Source organism: Pyrgilauda ruficollis, unplaced genomic scaffold (assembly GCF_017590135.1).
Source record: "Pyrgilauda ruficollis isolate IOZ18807 unplaced genomic scaffold, ASM1759013v1 scaffold69, whole genome shotgun sequence".
In the NCBI taxonomy this organism is placed as follows: Eukaryota; Metazoa; Chordata; class Aves; order Passeriformes; family Passeridae; genus Pyrgilauda; species Pyrgilauda ruficollis.
This window is the reverse complement of record NW_024528710.1, coordinates 2,822,183-2,835,645: the sequence shown is the minus strand read 5'-3', so window position 1 is coordinate 2,835,645 and position 13,463 is coordinate 2,822,183. Positions and strand designations below refer to the sequence as shown.

The 13,463-nt window shown below is 43.9% G+C and overlaps 1 protein-coding gene across 1 annotated transcript in view; it reads left to right on the top strand.

The window, feature by feature from the left end:
* The first annotated feature begins 171 nt into the window (after positions 1-171).
* The window catches only part of RCC1L (RCC1 like), a 29,135-nt gene continuing 15,843 nt past the window's right edge, over positions 172-13,463 (top strand). Inside the window, exons 1-9 of the mRNA XM_041484925.1 lie at positions 172-482; positions 1,608-1,737; positions 4,241-4,369; positions 5,213-5,279; positions 6,344-6,395; positions 7,924-8,008; positions 9,024-9,205; positions 11,337-11,421; positions 12,447-12,620. Of these exons, the coding sequence (XP_041340859.1) occupies positions 216-482; positions 1,608-1,737; positions 4,241-4,369; positions 5,213-5,279; positions 6,344-6,395; positions 7,924-8,008; positions 9,024-9,205; positions 11,337-11,421; positions 12,447-12,620 (1,171 nt within the window). The 5' untranslated portion in view covers positions 172-215. The remainder of the gene's footprint in view (positions 483-1,607; positions 1,738-4,240; positions 4,370-5,212; positions 5,280-6,343; positions 6,396-7,923; positions 8,009-9,023; positions 9,206-11,336; positions 11,422-12,446; positions 12,621-13,463) is intronic.

Here is a 13,463-nt window from a genome sequence, read left to right as displayed (position 1 = left end):
TAGGTTTAGGTGTGAGTGTGGGCCGGGCTAGGCTCAGGCCTGGCTGTAAGCTCAGCCGCAGCTCAGGGTCTGGGCAGGTGCGGACGCTCCCCTCAGAGCGCGGTGTGGCCCCTTTAAGAGAAGCGCGCAGCTGCCGCGCGCATGCGCGCAGGGGAGCTGACGCTGCGGGGGCCCGCGAGTGAGCGAGCCGAGATGGCGGCGGCCTGAGGGCAGCGATGGCGGGGCTGGCGCGGCGCCTGCTCTGCAGGGGCTTGTGCGTGCCGGCACGGCCGCCGAGCACCCGCCAGCTGCGGGAGGCCGAGGAGGCTGCCCCGGTGTTCCAGTACGTGGGGAAGGCGGCCAGGCGCAAGGACCGCGTGTTCGTGTGGGGCTTCAGCTACTCGGGCGCCCTGGGCATCCCCAGCTTCGTGAAGCCGGACGCGGGCTGGAAGAAGCCGCGGCGCATCCAAACCACGCCGTACCGCTTGGAGACGGAGGAGAAGGTGGGCCCGGGCCGGTCCGGCGGGGCCGACGTGTCTGCCCCGGCCTCCGCAGCCTGGTCAGGGCTTAGCACAGCCGAGAGCGGCCTTACTGGATCGGGCTTAAAGGCTTTGCCGTGATTCTGTGTTTTCTGTCGGTGTAGTGGTATTGCTTGGGATGGTGACTGTTTTAACTGCAGCAGCGTATAGTTTAGTAAATATGTATTAGTAATTTTGTCAGAGGCATTAGAGAGCCAGGGTGAAATAGAAGCATTTTTCCGGTAAAACGGGCCTCTTCAGCTCCGTGGCTGCTCCCACCTGACAGACGGGAAGCTTGTGTTGAAAATCACGTTATTCTTCTGCCTGCGTGTTTCACTCGCGCTCTGCTCTCGAGTGCAGAGGAGGTCAGAGCGTTCATGGAATACCTTGGCGTTGGGAAGGGCTCAGAAGGATCGCGGAGTCAGCTCCTGGCCCTGCGCAGGACAGCCCAGCAGTCCCGCCCTGCCCTGAGAGGTGTCCGAACCCTCCTTGGGGCCGGGGCCGTTCCCTGGGGAGCCTGTTCAGTGCCCGACACCCTCTGCGGGTGGAACCTTTTCCTGAAATCCAGTCTAAACCTCCCTTGGCACGGCTGCCCTCGGGTCCTGTCGCTGGTCCCTCGGGACGAGCTGCAGACCCCAGTGGGATCTGACCTCAGTCTCCATTTCTCCCGGGTGAGCACCAAGTGACCACAGTTGCTCCTCATGTGGCTCTTATGCTGGGCTTTTTTTGTCAAAAGGAGTAAAACATGTTATTCTCTTAATATCTCTGTATTTTTCTTTTTTTAATTTTTAAAATTTATTTTAATCTGCTGATGCAGGTCAGCAAATAGGTCTTTCTGTGGTGTTGATGGGGCCAAGGTAATGCAGAAATAAAGATGTATGCAGACAAAACCAAAACCTTTAAGGCAGAATGGTTGGACCTGAGTTTTCACCATTGTGCTTATCACAAAAGATTGATAATTTTTGGAAGACCATAGATGCCATGAATTTGGGCTGCATGTGAATGTAGCTTAATGAAGAATGAATGCTGATGAACAAGTAGCCTGGAGTGAAATCTGCTTTTCTAAGCCAGTTTCTAACTGAATGGTGTGGGTTTTGTCTGCCTTCAAAGATATCCTCTGCTGCCTGTGGTTATGGATTCACACTGCTGGCTTCGAATACCAGAGACATCACCAAAGTGTGGGGCATGGGGCTCAACAAGGATTCCCAGCTTGGATTCCAGAGAAGCAGAAGAGATCAAAGTAAGGATTTAAGTGTTTTAAAGGGTTTTAAGGGTGACACTGCAGTATGCCTGTGGTACAGGAATCTCCATGTGTTTGGAGCTGTAAAAAACATCAAGAGGCTTTGATGCAGTCCCAGGCTGTGCTTTATATTTTTAAACAGATCTTTTTTTCTGAAATGTATCCATGTTTTTGTGTGCTTTTAATTGATCAGTGTGTGCCTCTGTTTTGTACACTGCACTTAATTAGTTTCATCTGGATTGGAATGTAGTTGTTCATTCTGCAGAGTGTGATGTTGGTTAATTTGTGGCTTTGAATCTGTAGTTTGATAGAAGGCACAGTGTAGTTAATAAAATCATTTTGGCAGGATGGTGTGCTTGCTTCTGTTGCCTTTGCACTTAAAAACTAAAGTCCTTTAGTCCTCCTTCCCTCCCTGGTTAGAGTTTTTTTTATACAGTCTGTGGGGTTTTTGTGAAGCTGTAGGGTTTGTTTTAAATTCCTTCAATAGGTTGCATTTTGAAGGAAAAACTTGTTTTTTAGTCATTTTGTCTTACACCAGGCTCTCAAACTTATTTAAGGCAATTTCTGTGCAGAACATTGCCACCTACCACTGAAGACAGGAAAACCACAAACTTTCCTCATGGAATGGCTGACTGCATAGACATTCCTCCATAAACAGTTCAGGAAAATCACAATAAAAGCAGTTTTTGTCATTATGATGTATAAGAGTGTAATCCATCAAGGTAGGGTGTGTATGATATGGGCAGAAGATTAAACTTTGTGGAGAAGCAAAAGAAAATTGCAGCTACAGTGCAGCATGGTGAGGTTTGCAGTGGTGCTGCTTTGTGGGGCACACTGGCTAGTTCTGTGAGAGCGTGCACACGCAGCAAGTGCGTGCTTAAACAGCAGCTGCAAAATGCAGGGGCTGCACAAGCTTCTGCTCACTTCTGCTTTTAAAGGTTTCAGCTCTTGCTGGGTCTTATGTACGTGCTGATGTCTTAGGAGTGTCTTGCAATTACCTTGTTTTCCATCTGACCTGGAAATTATTTTTGTCAGAGAATCCAGAAATAGGTTAAATAGTTTTGCAGTTCAAGCCCTGCTAAGTAAGAGAGTGTGTTTGGCAAGTTGAAAATGTGAAGATCAGTGGGATTGCTACTGCTTCATGTTTAATGTTCCACCAGGCAAGCTTTCCTTTGGGATGTGTTGCTCGTTGCTGTTTTACAGACTGACTTTGGTGCCTGCTGCTTCCAACACTGTGTTGCTGTAGATGCTTCAATTCCAAGGGAATTTGCAGCCTTCTGACTTTTACATGGTTGCATCTAAACTACTGATATTTCACACTCACCCCCCTGTTCCTTACTCCTCATTGTCTCTTTTCTCCAAATCCCCTCAGCTATCAGTGATGGTTATTACAGATCCCAGTGGCATGTGTCTTTCTGCAGGAGGGAACAGAGAGAGGAAAAGGTTATTTTGCTTTGTGACTTCCAGGTGTTTCTAGACAGACAGAGAGTTGGTTGTGTTTAAGCTCTGCTCTGTTGCATGGCAGATGCCCACCATTGGTAAGCTGCCTGTTGTGCTGCCTGTGCTCATGTCCAGTAGTGTCTTATTGCAAAAGACCTTGTGTAGACTTTTAAATTTTAATTTTTTTTTTAAATCTTAGGGGTTTTTGTTGTTGTTGTTGTGGTTTTTTTTTGGTTTGTTTGGGGTTTTTTGTTGTTATTGTTGTTTTAGTTTTATTTTTATTGAAGGCAACGAGAACCAGTAAAGCACTGCTGTCTGTGTGCAATATTGCTTTGGGTCCTCCAGGATTTGATTTCACTTATTACAGTAACTTTGATATCAAGACTTTTTATCTTTTTATCATCTCCTCTTAACTATTTCCCTAGTATTGATTTACAGTTTGCTGTTCTTTCCCCCCCTCCCCCAGTTGACTGTAATTGATTCTGTGTTATTCAACTTACTAAATCTTTTTAAAGTACAGCATGTCATTTTTCATAAATGTTAGATATCTTATTCCCTGTGGGCCTAGCTAGTCTTTCTTGCATTCCTTATTTCTGAAAATGCCTGTAATCTACTTTAAGATTTTTTTGTTTACCTTTCCTGATACATTTTTGTGATTGTTGCTCTTGTACCTTGTTTGCAATATCCCCAGTTGCACAGAATGTTTGTGCATGGTATTAAGCTTTAGTAATCCAGCTGTATTCACTGAAGTGGTTGAACACGTGAGTGAAAGCCTCAGTTTTACAATTCTGCCACCTGAAGCCATAATAACATTCACTCTCTAGTTATGATGGACTTTTGTTTAGGCAGTGATTGGCTTCAGCTATCTCCATAGCTTTTATCTTCTCCTTTGCTCTGTGATAAATCCCTGTCAGCCTCTTTGGTTAGTGTCTTGGCTTTCCAAAATGTATCTGCTGTGTAACAAAGCAGAAATGAGTGTGTGAATGTACAACAGGATCAGCAAATGTATGTTAAATTTACTTTGTGGAAGCTACTGACTTAAAATTGTTCTCTTTTCCTTAAGCCAAGGGCTATGAATATGTCCTGGAACCATCTCCAATTCCATTACCACTGGAGAAACCGCAGCAGACTCGAGTCTTGCAAGTGTCCTGTGGGAGAGCCCATTCCCTGGTCCTGACAGATAGTGAAGGAGGTACAGTGTTGCTTGTGCTGGTGATCTCTGTGGGTGCCTGGCTATGCTTTTACTAAAAGCTTGAAAAAAACTGTCTTCTGTCCTTTAGAACTATATCCCAGGTGGGCTGCTTGCACTGTAAATGGGATGCAGGCAGCTGTTGGCCTTTGTGGGATTGCTTCTGTGAGGGAAAGCTGTGAGCCTCACTTGGCTCAAGTTGTAAATGTGTTGGGAGCTTTTTACTACAGGGTTTGTTTCTCTAACCCCAGGCCTGGTGAGTGCAGCCTGTTTGTCTTGTTCACTCAGATGTGTTTTTGAATGCAGATTTGGGTGACTATGCCAGTACTCCTGTGTTACTTCCCCTTTAAGCCCCAGAGTACTGTATTTATAAAAGCAATTAATTAATTACTAGTCCTTTATAGAGAAGATCCTGTTTGTGAATTGTCTCTTCACATTTCTGGGAGCTCTCTGGTGCAGTGGCTTCAGTGCAGCACCAAGTGATCCAGTGCAGCTTCTTACTGGGTGAGCTGGTTGTTTCATTGATTCCCGCTCCTGTGGGAATGCTGATCTGTTTCTCAGTGTCTTTGGCAGTGGCAGGATGAACTGGGCAGTTCCCCACTGTGACAGACAGCGGGCTCAGGTACTGCTGCTGTGCCTGAAACAATACTGCTGGCTGTTGCAGGTGAAAATTGATTCAGTCAATTTCATTCAAATGGACTTTGAAAAAAGCTTATGCCAATTTTTACATTGCTGTGCTCTACCTTTCAGACTTAGAACTGTGTGAAAATATTTTGAGAACCTGAAAAGAGGCTTTCAGGGGATTGGGCAGTAATAAAATTAGTGTGTTTTATAATTGTTTTTCAGTTTTCACAATGGGAAACAATTCTTATGGACAGTGTGGCCGGAAGGTTGTTGAAGACGAAGTTTACAGGTGAGAATTCAAAGATCCTGAACTTTGTTATTGTTGGAAACATAATTGCATGAAAACAACCCTGCAGAAAAACCTGAAGGTGGAAAAGGTCTGGTAGTATAAGCATGCCAATTAAGATTAAGGAGTCTGAGAACAGGCTTTTGTCCTGCAGGCATCATACAAACAGCCTGACTTTGAATCCACGCTGGGCACTAGCACTCTACTGACAACATTCACCAGAGACAAAAGAATGTCAGCATGGGACAGTTCTTGCAGGGCATAGTGAGAGAACCCAGCCTTCATAAATTGCTTGAGGTAATTTGTGTTAGTAGTTGGGCTTTCTCCCTTTAGCTGCTCAGAGTATGTGTGCTGTTCCAGAGGGTGTTAGAAGTGCCATTTAATTATGAAAGAGGCGTCCTCTTGTTAAGTCTCTGCTGTAGCTGCCTCTTGAGTCTGTAGTTTCCTTCATTGAGTTTTTGTGGGTTGCACCAAAGCATAGGCTCAAAGTGCTCTGTATGATAGAGTAAGTGAATAGTGGGAATATGTTGAGTTTCTGATTCCCTAGTAGGACCAAAAATTGCTCTGTCTGTGATCCACAACACTTGGTCTGTAAAGTTTGAGAAAATAGCTGTAATTAGGTAGCTTTTGTTAGTCTTGATACTGGAAGTCAGTGATTGAGTTGTTAATAATTCCTGGTATTGTGAAAAAATGACAGGGATGTTAGCCCTACACTGTGCTCTGGGATATCTGGTTTATCTCTAGCTAAGTGTAGTGTTTATCTGGGTACTGCAGTATTATGTGTGCTCATTCTAGACTAGGGACTGTCTTTGAGGGTTGCCCCTACCCCCAGTCACAAGAGCTTATATTTTAAAAATGACAGTTCTTAACTTCTTAAATAAAAGAATGTAGAATTATGTTCCTTCTTAGTGCAGGTATTTTGCAGTGAAACTACATGCAAACAAATTTCTCTACTTGTGGTAATAAAATGGCTTTCAGTAGAGGCAGGTTTACCTTTGTGTTTTTTTGCAGTCTTCTGAAATCCTCTGTGTTGCCTTTTCTCTTCTTGGTGCTTGTTTGGTGTCCAGTGGAAGCCATCTCATTCATCAGCTGAAGGAATTTGACAGCAGAGTTGTCCAGGTGAGAGGATCATCTGAGCTCAGTCCTGAAAATGGGCTGGGAAGCAGCTGAACCAGGCTCAGAGCGTGGCAGTCATTGGTTTGAAGCTGAGTTGAAGCCAGTAACAAGTGCAGTACCCCAGGGATCTGGGGTCCAGTCCTGTTCACATTTTCACTAGTGATCTGGATCACAGAGTGTTCCCTCAGCAGATAGCAGATGATATAAAACTCTGAGGAGTGGCTGATAAACCATCCAGAGGCTGGAGAAATAGGCCTACATGACCCTCATCAAGTCCAGCAGTGGAAATGGCCAAGTCCTGTTGCTGGTGAAGAGCAATTTCAGACACCACCATGGGCTAGGGGTGACTGTCTGGGAGGCAGCTGTGTGGGAAAGACCCTAGGGCACACCAGGCTGACCATGACCCTTGCTCTATGCTCAATGTGCCTTGCTCTAGAGAAGGCTAAAGATACCCTGGGCTGCAGTAGGAGGAGTGTTACATGCAGGTTCTTCTTTTCTACTCAGCCACACTCAGAGTACTGTGTCTACTTCTGGGCTCTCCACTGCTCTTTACCTGTTGTCATTTCTTTTTCCCTTTTCTCACTTTTATATTGCTTAGGAGTTGAAATTCTGTCTTTGCCTTTCCAGAAATGAGCTGTGAAACCATCCAGTTAGACTAGCCAGCACTAGGTCAGATTCCTAGGAGAGCAAGGGACTGCAGGGCAGCAGAAACACCTGCCATGGCTCCCAGGCACAGGAGCAGTTTGCTGGTCTGTCTGTGCCCCTGTAGCCATACAGGGGCAGATATTGCTCCTGTTCCAAGGAAGGGTCATTCCTGTATGCCCACCTGAGGAGACTGTGCTGTGGTTCATCCTAAAACTGTTTTGAATTAGGCTTGTAAAACTTCTATTTGGACTTGTCATGGTTTTATTTTTTTTAGGGGGATTGAATAGTTGGTACCTGTTTGTACTTCGATAATAGTGGTTGTGCACTTAATATTGGTAGTCACTTCTTAACTTGTTGACTAAATCCCTTTAATCTTTGTTTAATTTTTAATGTCTGCTTTTGAATGGCTTTTTCCTTGGCTTTAATTCGTGCCAAGCCTGTGGCAGACATGATGGCTAGTTCAACATAAATGTAGATTTGAGAACAGCTGTATGCCTCGAGCACTTACATGGCAAAGAATCCATAGCAGTTTGTAGCTGGCATCAAGAATTATGTGGTTAGCATCCTGTGATGGGAGAGCTCATTTACTCTTTGCTGCTTTTATTGTGTTGTACAGCTGATTCAAGCTTTCCTTCCTTGTTTTGGATCTTAGAACAATTCAACTGCTGCATCACTTTCCATAAAGAAAATTCTGCTGTTTTTTGTGTTGTATCTTGTGGTTCTTGGCCTTCCCTTTCTCAAGAGCAATGTGATCAGGAGAAAAAGGTCAAAATCTGAGCTGATGGACATCATAGAGGTTCATTGCTCAATTTGTCTGTCAGTAATGCTTCACTAAATCAAGTCTGAACATGTAACCTTTCCTGACTGACTTGTTGTTTGTGTGCAGGTTGTGTGTGGGCAGGACCACAGTCTGTTTAGAACCAAGAAAGGGACAGTCTATGCATGTGGATGGGGAGCTGATGGACAAACAGGTAGGAACTCCGCTCAGCTTGCTTTTCAGGGAATTGATGAATATAGCAAACTGTCCTAATTGAGAAGTTGTGATATATATTTGTCATGTATGTGTGGACAGAAAAGGGCTGCTAATGTTCCCAGTTGTGTGTAGATGTTTTCAGTACTCTTGTGTAACAGACCGAGACAATCCAGTTCATTTTTTGAGGACCTTTAGGATGCCGCCCTGGCAATCCAAGCATGCAGTTGGAGGAGAGTGTATCAGCTGTTTAAAGCTTCCAAGGGGATGTGGAAGTGACATGGACAGCTTTGCTCTTCAGTTTGGTGGCAGCTTTGCCTTCCTGATTCTTGTTTTGGGTTCTGTTCTGCTCTTTTGAGCTGACGAGCGCCTTGGTAGCTGTTGCGTGTTTTAGCATGAGATCCTTGGGCAGGCCCTTTTTGTGGTGGCTTTTGCTACAGAGAACTTCCTCCTCACAGTCATTTCTACTGTTTATTCGTTTTGCTGCTCCCAAAGCTGAGTTCTTCCCATGATTCTTTTGTGCCAGCTGTCATCTACATTCTGGTCTCTTTTCCAGGCAGAAACTTGTTGTGTAAAGTGTTTGCTTCCAAGCCTCTTGTGCGATTTCCCCTGCTGTTGTCTAACTGATTGCAGTGTGCTATCACTCATGGCTCTCCTTGCAGAAGACAGGATGCAGCCAGTTTGTGAAACTTTATCCCTGTTGGGATACCTGCCTGGCTTGGTTATTGTTCTTGTGACCACACTTTGGTCCATGCAGACAAGAGATATGAGATTCTTCAGGGTGTGATTTTGTAAAGTTGTTGTGTACTCCAGAGAGGTGGCTTTGGCTAGGGGAAGTTGTGTTTGCTTGTGTCTGCTTGTCTGTTGCAGCTGGTGGACAGAAGCAGTATGGACAGAAAGATTTATTTCAGAGGAAGGGTGATTTTGTTATAGCATGACAAAAATGGTCCTATGCAGGCATTAAAAGTGTGTCTGGAAAAAAAATTCTTCATAATCTCTACTTTTTGTCCTTTCAGGTCTTGGACACTATAACATCACCAGTGTTCCTACTAAGCTGCGTGGTGACATTGCTGGAGTAAACATTGTCCAGGTCTCTTCCTATGGGGACTGTTGTCTGGCTGTTTCAGATGAAGGAGATGTCTTTGGTTGGGGAAATTCAGAATACTTGCAGTTGGCTTCTGTCACAGAAGCCACACAGGTCAGTTGAGTCTTTTGTGCCAGTGTAGCATAACTCAGCTGTCATCTACATTCTGGTCTCTTTTCCAGGCAGAAACTTGTTGTGTAAAGTGTTTGCTTCCAAGCCTCTTGTGCGATTTCCCCTGCTGTTGTCTAACTGATTGCAGTGTGCTATCACTCATGGCTCTCCTTGCAGAAGACAGGATGCAGCCAGTTTGTGAAACTTTATCCCTGTTGGGATACCTGCCTGGCTTGGTTATTGTTCTTGTGACCACACTTTGGTCCATGCAGACAAGAGATATGAGATTCTTCAGGGTGTGATTTTGTAAAGTTGTTGTGTACTCCAGAGAGGTGGCTTTGGCTAGGGGAAGTTGTGTTTGCTTGTGTCTGCTTGTCTGTTGCAGCTGGTGGACAGAAGCATTATGGACAGAAAGATTTATTTCAGAGGAAGGGTGATTTTGTTATAGCATGACAAAAATGGTCCTATGCAGGCATTAAAAGTGTGTCTGGAAAAAAAATTCTTCATAATCTCTACTTTTTGTCCTTTCAGGTCTTGGACACTATAACATCACCAGTGTTCCTACTAAGCTGCGTGGTGACATTGCTGGAGTAAACATTGTCCAGGTCTCTTCCTATGGGGACTGTTGTCTGGCTGTTTCAGATGAAGGAGATGTCTTTGGTTGGGGAAATTCAGAATACTTGCAGTTGGCTTCTGTCACAGAAGCCACACAGGTCAGTTGAGGGTGTGTTTTTATGTGTTTCAGTTGAGCTGCTGGGCACAGAGTTAAAAATTACATGTTTCTCCCTGTTCTGGATTCTTTTGACAGCAGATACAAATACCACTAGCAGGCTGCTTTTACATAATCTTACAAAACCAACCTGACAGGTTTGTGTAGCTTTAGGGGGCAGTATATTTCCCCACTTTGATAGGCAAAGGTTTGTGTCACATCACCCCAGTTTGTTAGCCTAAGAACTCCATATTTTTTTCTCCAACCTATGGACTTTGCACCAAATTGAGACCCACCTCAAATGCTTTTGCTAATTTCAGGACAGGAATTAGTTTTTTGGCTGGCTAATAATCTAGGATTTCAAGTGATCCTACTTTGAGCATAGTGCTGATCTAGATAGCCCTTGGAAGTCCCCTGCAGTCAACCTTGTGTGCTTGTGAATTTGTCATGGACATCCTTAGTGGGTTTATAACTGAGTCCTGAACAAACTGCAGTGTCTCACAGATAAAAAGGTTTTTTGAGCAAACTGACATGGGGCGTTGATAGAGTGCTGTCTTCACACTAGGCATTGTACTACTGAGGTAATTAGGCTGTTGGTCTCATGTTACAGCTATTTTAGGAAATGGAGTCAGGAAACTAATCAATAATCAAGCTACTCTTGGCAGAAGGCTAAGAACAGACAATTTTATTAGAATAGCTGTAGCAAAATTTTAGAAAGCTTTGTTTCCTGTGCCTCTCCTGGTGTAACCTTAGTGTAGGGCTAAATGCTGAGACCCATAAGGCCTGAGGACAACAATCAGATTATGCAGTGTAGCAGTTTTCCTGGCTGGGTGTGTGAAGTAGGTCTGTGGCATCTGAAATGGATGAATCTCATTTTTGGAAAATGTGCCAGTCTTAGCTAAAATATAGATGCAGTCCAAAGTGTAGAATGGCAGAGCTATGAAAGTAAAGATTGCTCTTTACATACATCAAGCTGTGTATGTATGTTGTGTTGGACTGTACCAAATAAGTACCATTTTCTTTAGGTAATTTTTCCCTAGTATGTTAAAAAATGCCACTGCAGACTGAATTTTAGTGATCTAATCCAGTGTAAAGACTTGAAGACATGCTTGCCTATTGACTTCCCCATTGTGTCTGACTTTAAAAGCCAGGGATAAGAAGCACTTATTAGTCATTCTCAGCCTTGTTGCCATGCATGTAAGCTTTCTAGTAGGTAACTTTTTCCACCTTGTTCTCACATAATGAATTTCATGTCGATTTTTTTCTTAATTTGGGGACTTGCACTCATTTTATTATTCAGGCAATAAAGGTTGTATCAGGAATCCAGTGTATGTAAGCTTTAACCAGAACTAGAGAACAAGTTAAAATGTATGTCTAGTTTGCAGTTTACCTTGTCTCTAACAACTCTTCTGCAATCTTGTACAGGTGAATGTTCCCAGGCATTTGCCATTCAAGATTGGGAAGGTAAAGGAGGCTGCCTGTGGAGGGACTGGCAACATTGTGCTAACAGGTAAGTTCATTTCCAGAATCATTCACTTTGGTGCAAGGCTGCACAGTAGGTGGATTGTAACATTATGAAACAAGTATCTTGTTTTCTGGAAGCAGGGAAATACTGTGGGAGGAGAACTGGGAGACTGAGAAACACGATTTAAGAATGTACTAGAGGAGTTGTTTTCACTAGTGCAGAGCATTGCTCCAGTGTGTGCTGTTGTGAGTGCTTCTGCAGACTAGAGCAAGAGCATGGCAGCTGTTTGCTCTTCTGGTGTCTTTTGCTGGTCATACTGATATGGCCTATAATGAGTGTGGATATAGGGAGGAAGTAAGGCAACACTTGAGAGAAAGTAGAGCCCTTCAGACTCCACATGAATCTGACATGTTTATAAATAATCAACTAGGATGGAAAGAAGAGAGTTCTGAAAACAGTGGAACTGTGCAGCAGGTCCTTAGTGACTGTTCTTTGGACTGTCAGTGTCTGGGGAGCATAGCTGGAGGGTTGCTGCATGAAGGAATGAGGAAGGGGATTGTATTTTGTTGAAGGATTATCTCCATGTAGATGTTCATATTTATAATGGGGGTATTGTGATGACCAGAGCTTCTAATATGAAAGGACCAGAGCTAGCTGACATAGAAATTCACTCTTTCTTACACTGTGCAACTGTTGCCTTTCCCAGGCACCCAGCTTAAGGCAGAATGCCAGGCAGTGACATCCAGTTTGGGTGTGCATCAAAGAAGAAAGCCATGATAATAAACTCTCAACCTCTGTCCCATCAGTCAGTATTTTATCCAGCTCACTCTTGTGTTGGCATTATTTCCCCATGGAAGTTCTGCCTAGGGGGCTTGATTTGCTTACACAGCTTAGAAAAGATTGAGACATTTGGATGGGAATGCATTATTTGCAGATTTTAAAATAATCAAAAAGTGTTAGACTGAGTTGGAAGACAGGAAAGTATCCTTTGGTTCTGATTAACTTTTGGTTGTGGCATGAATTTCACAAGCACAGACTTTCTTACAGAATGTGTTCTTATTGTAATACAGAAGAAGGAAATGTTTTTGTCTGGGGATATGGAATTCTTGGGAAAGGACCAAACCTAATAGAGACAGCAGTGCCAGAGATGATCCCAGCCAGCCTTTTTGGCTGGTCAGACTTCAGCCCAGACACCCGTGTTGCTCACGTTCGCTGTGGCCTCAGCCAGTTTGCAGCCCTTACAAGTAAGTTTCTCATCCTGCTCTCGTGGAGAGGTCATGTTGCTGTGTTATTGACAGGAGAGAAAAACAAAAAACCAACCAAACAAACCAGAACAAATCCAAAACAAAAAGAAGCCCCACGCCCAAAAAATGCACCCATCTTTCTTGAAACTGAAGGCACACTGGAATGCAGCAGCAGGGAGCCAGACAGCACATGTACAGGTGTCAGCATGGTTCCTGGCATGTGCTTTGTGCTAACTTATGCTTTAATTAAGAAAGTGTTATTTGTCTTAACACAAAAACTTTTCTCATGCACGAAATTCAGAAGAATTTTTTCATTTTGCTGTATAGAATGAGTCAGTCTGCTGCACTTTAGCAGTTTAGAAAATGAATGTGATGAATCAACAAACTAAAACTGAGTCTAAATGAAGCTAGATATCAGAGTTTCCTGGCATTTCTGGCCAACTTGAGTTAGCAGCCTGAGGTGGCCAGATCCAAGCATTTAATGTGCAGATGTTGTGATGCTGTGCTCTGTGCACCCTGTGTGAGTTCCCAGCCTTCTAAGGGTTTGAAATTTGAAAGTCATTTAAAATCAGACAGCAGTTTCAGAGATCCAGCTGGCAGCAGGAAAAAAATGCCAGGGCTGAGTCCTTTGGGACAAGCAGTATGTGTGACACTCTCTGTTTGCAGAGTGCTTGTAAGTGGGCTCCCCTTGGTATTCAGAATGAGTTAGAAACACTGTTCTGATTAAACAGTTAATCATACATAAAAATTATGTTATAGATTGTGTTCTGGTTGTTTCTGCTGTGGAGCTGATCCAAACACTTCTGAGATGTGTTTTCCTGGGGAGTTCAAAACTCTTCAGCT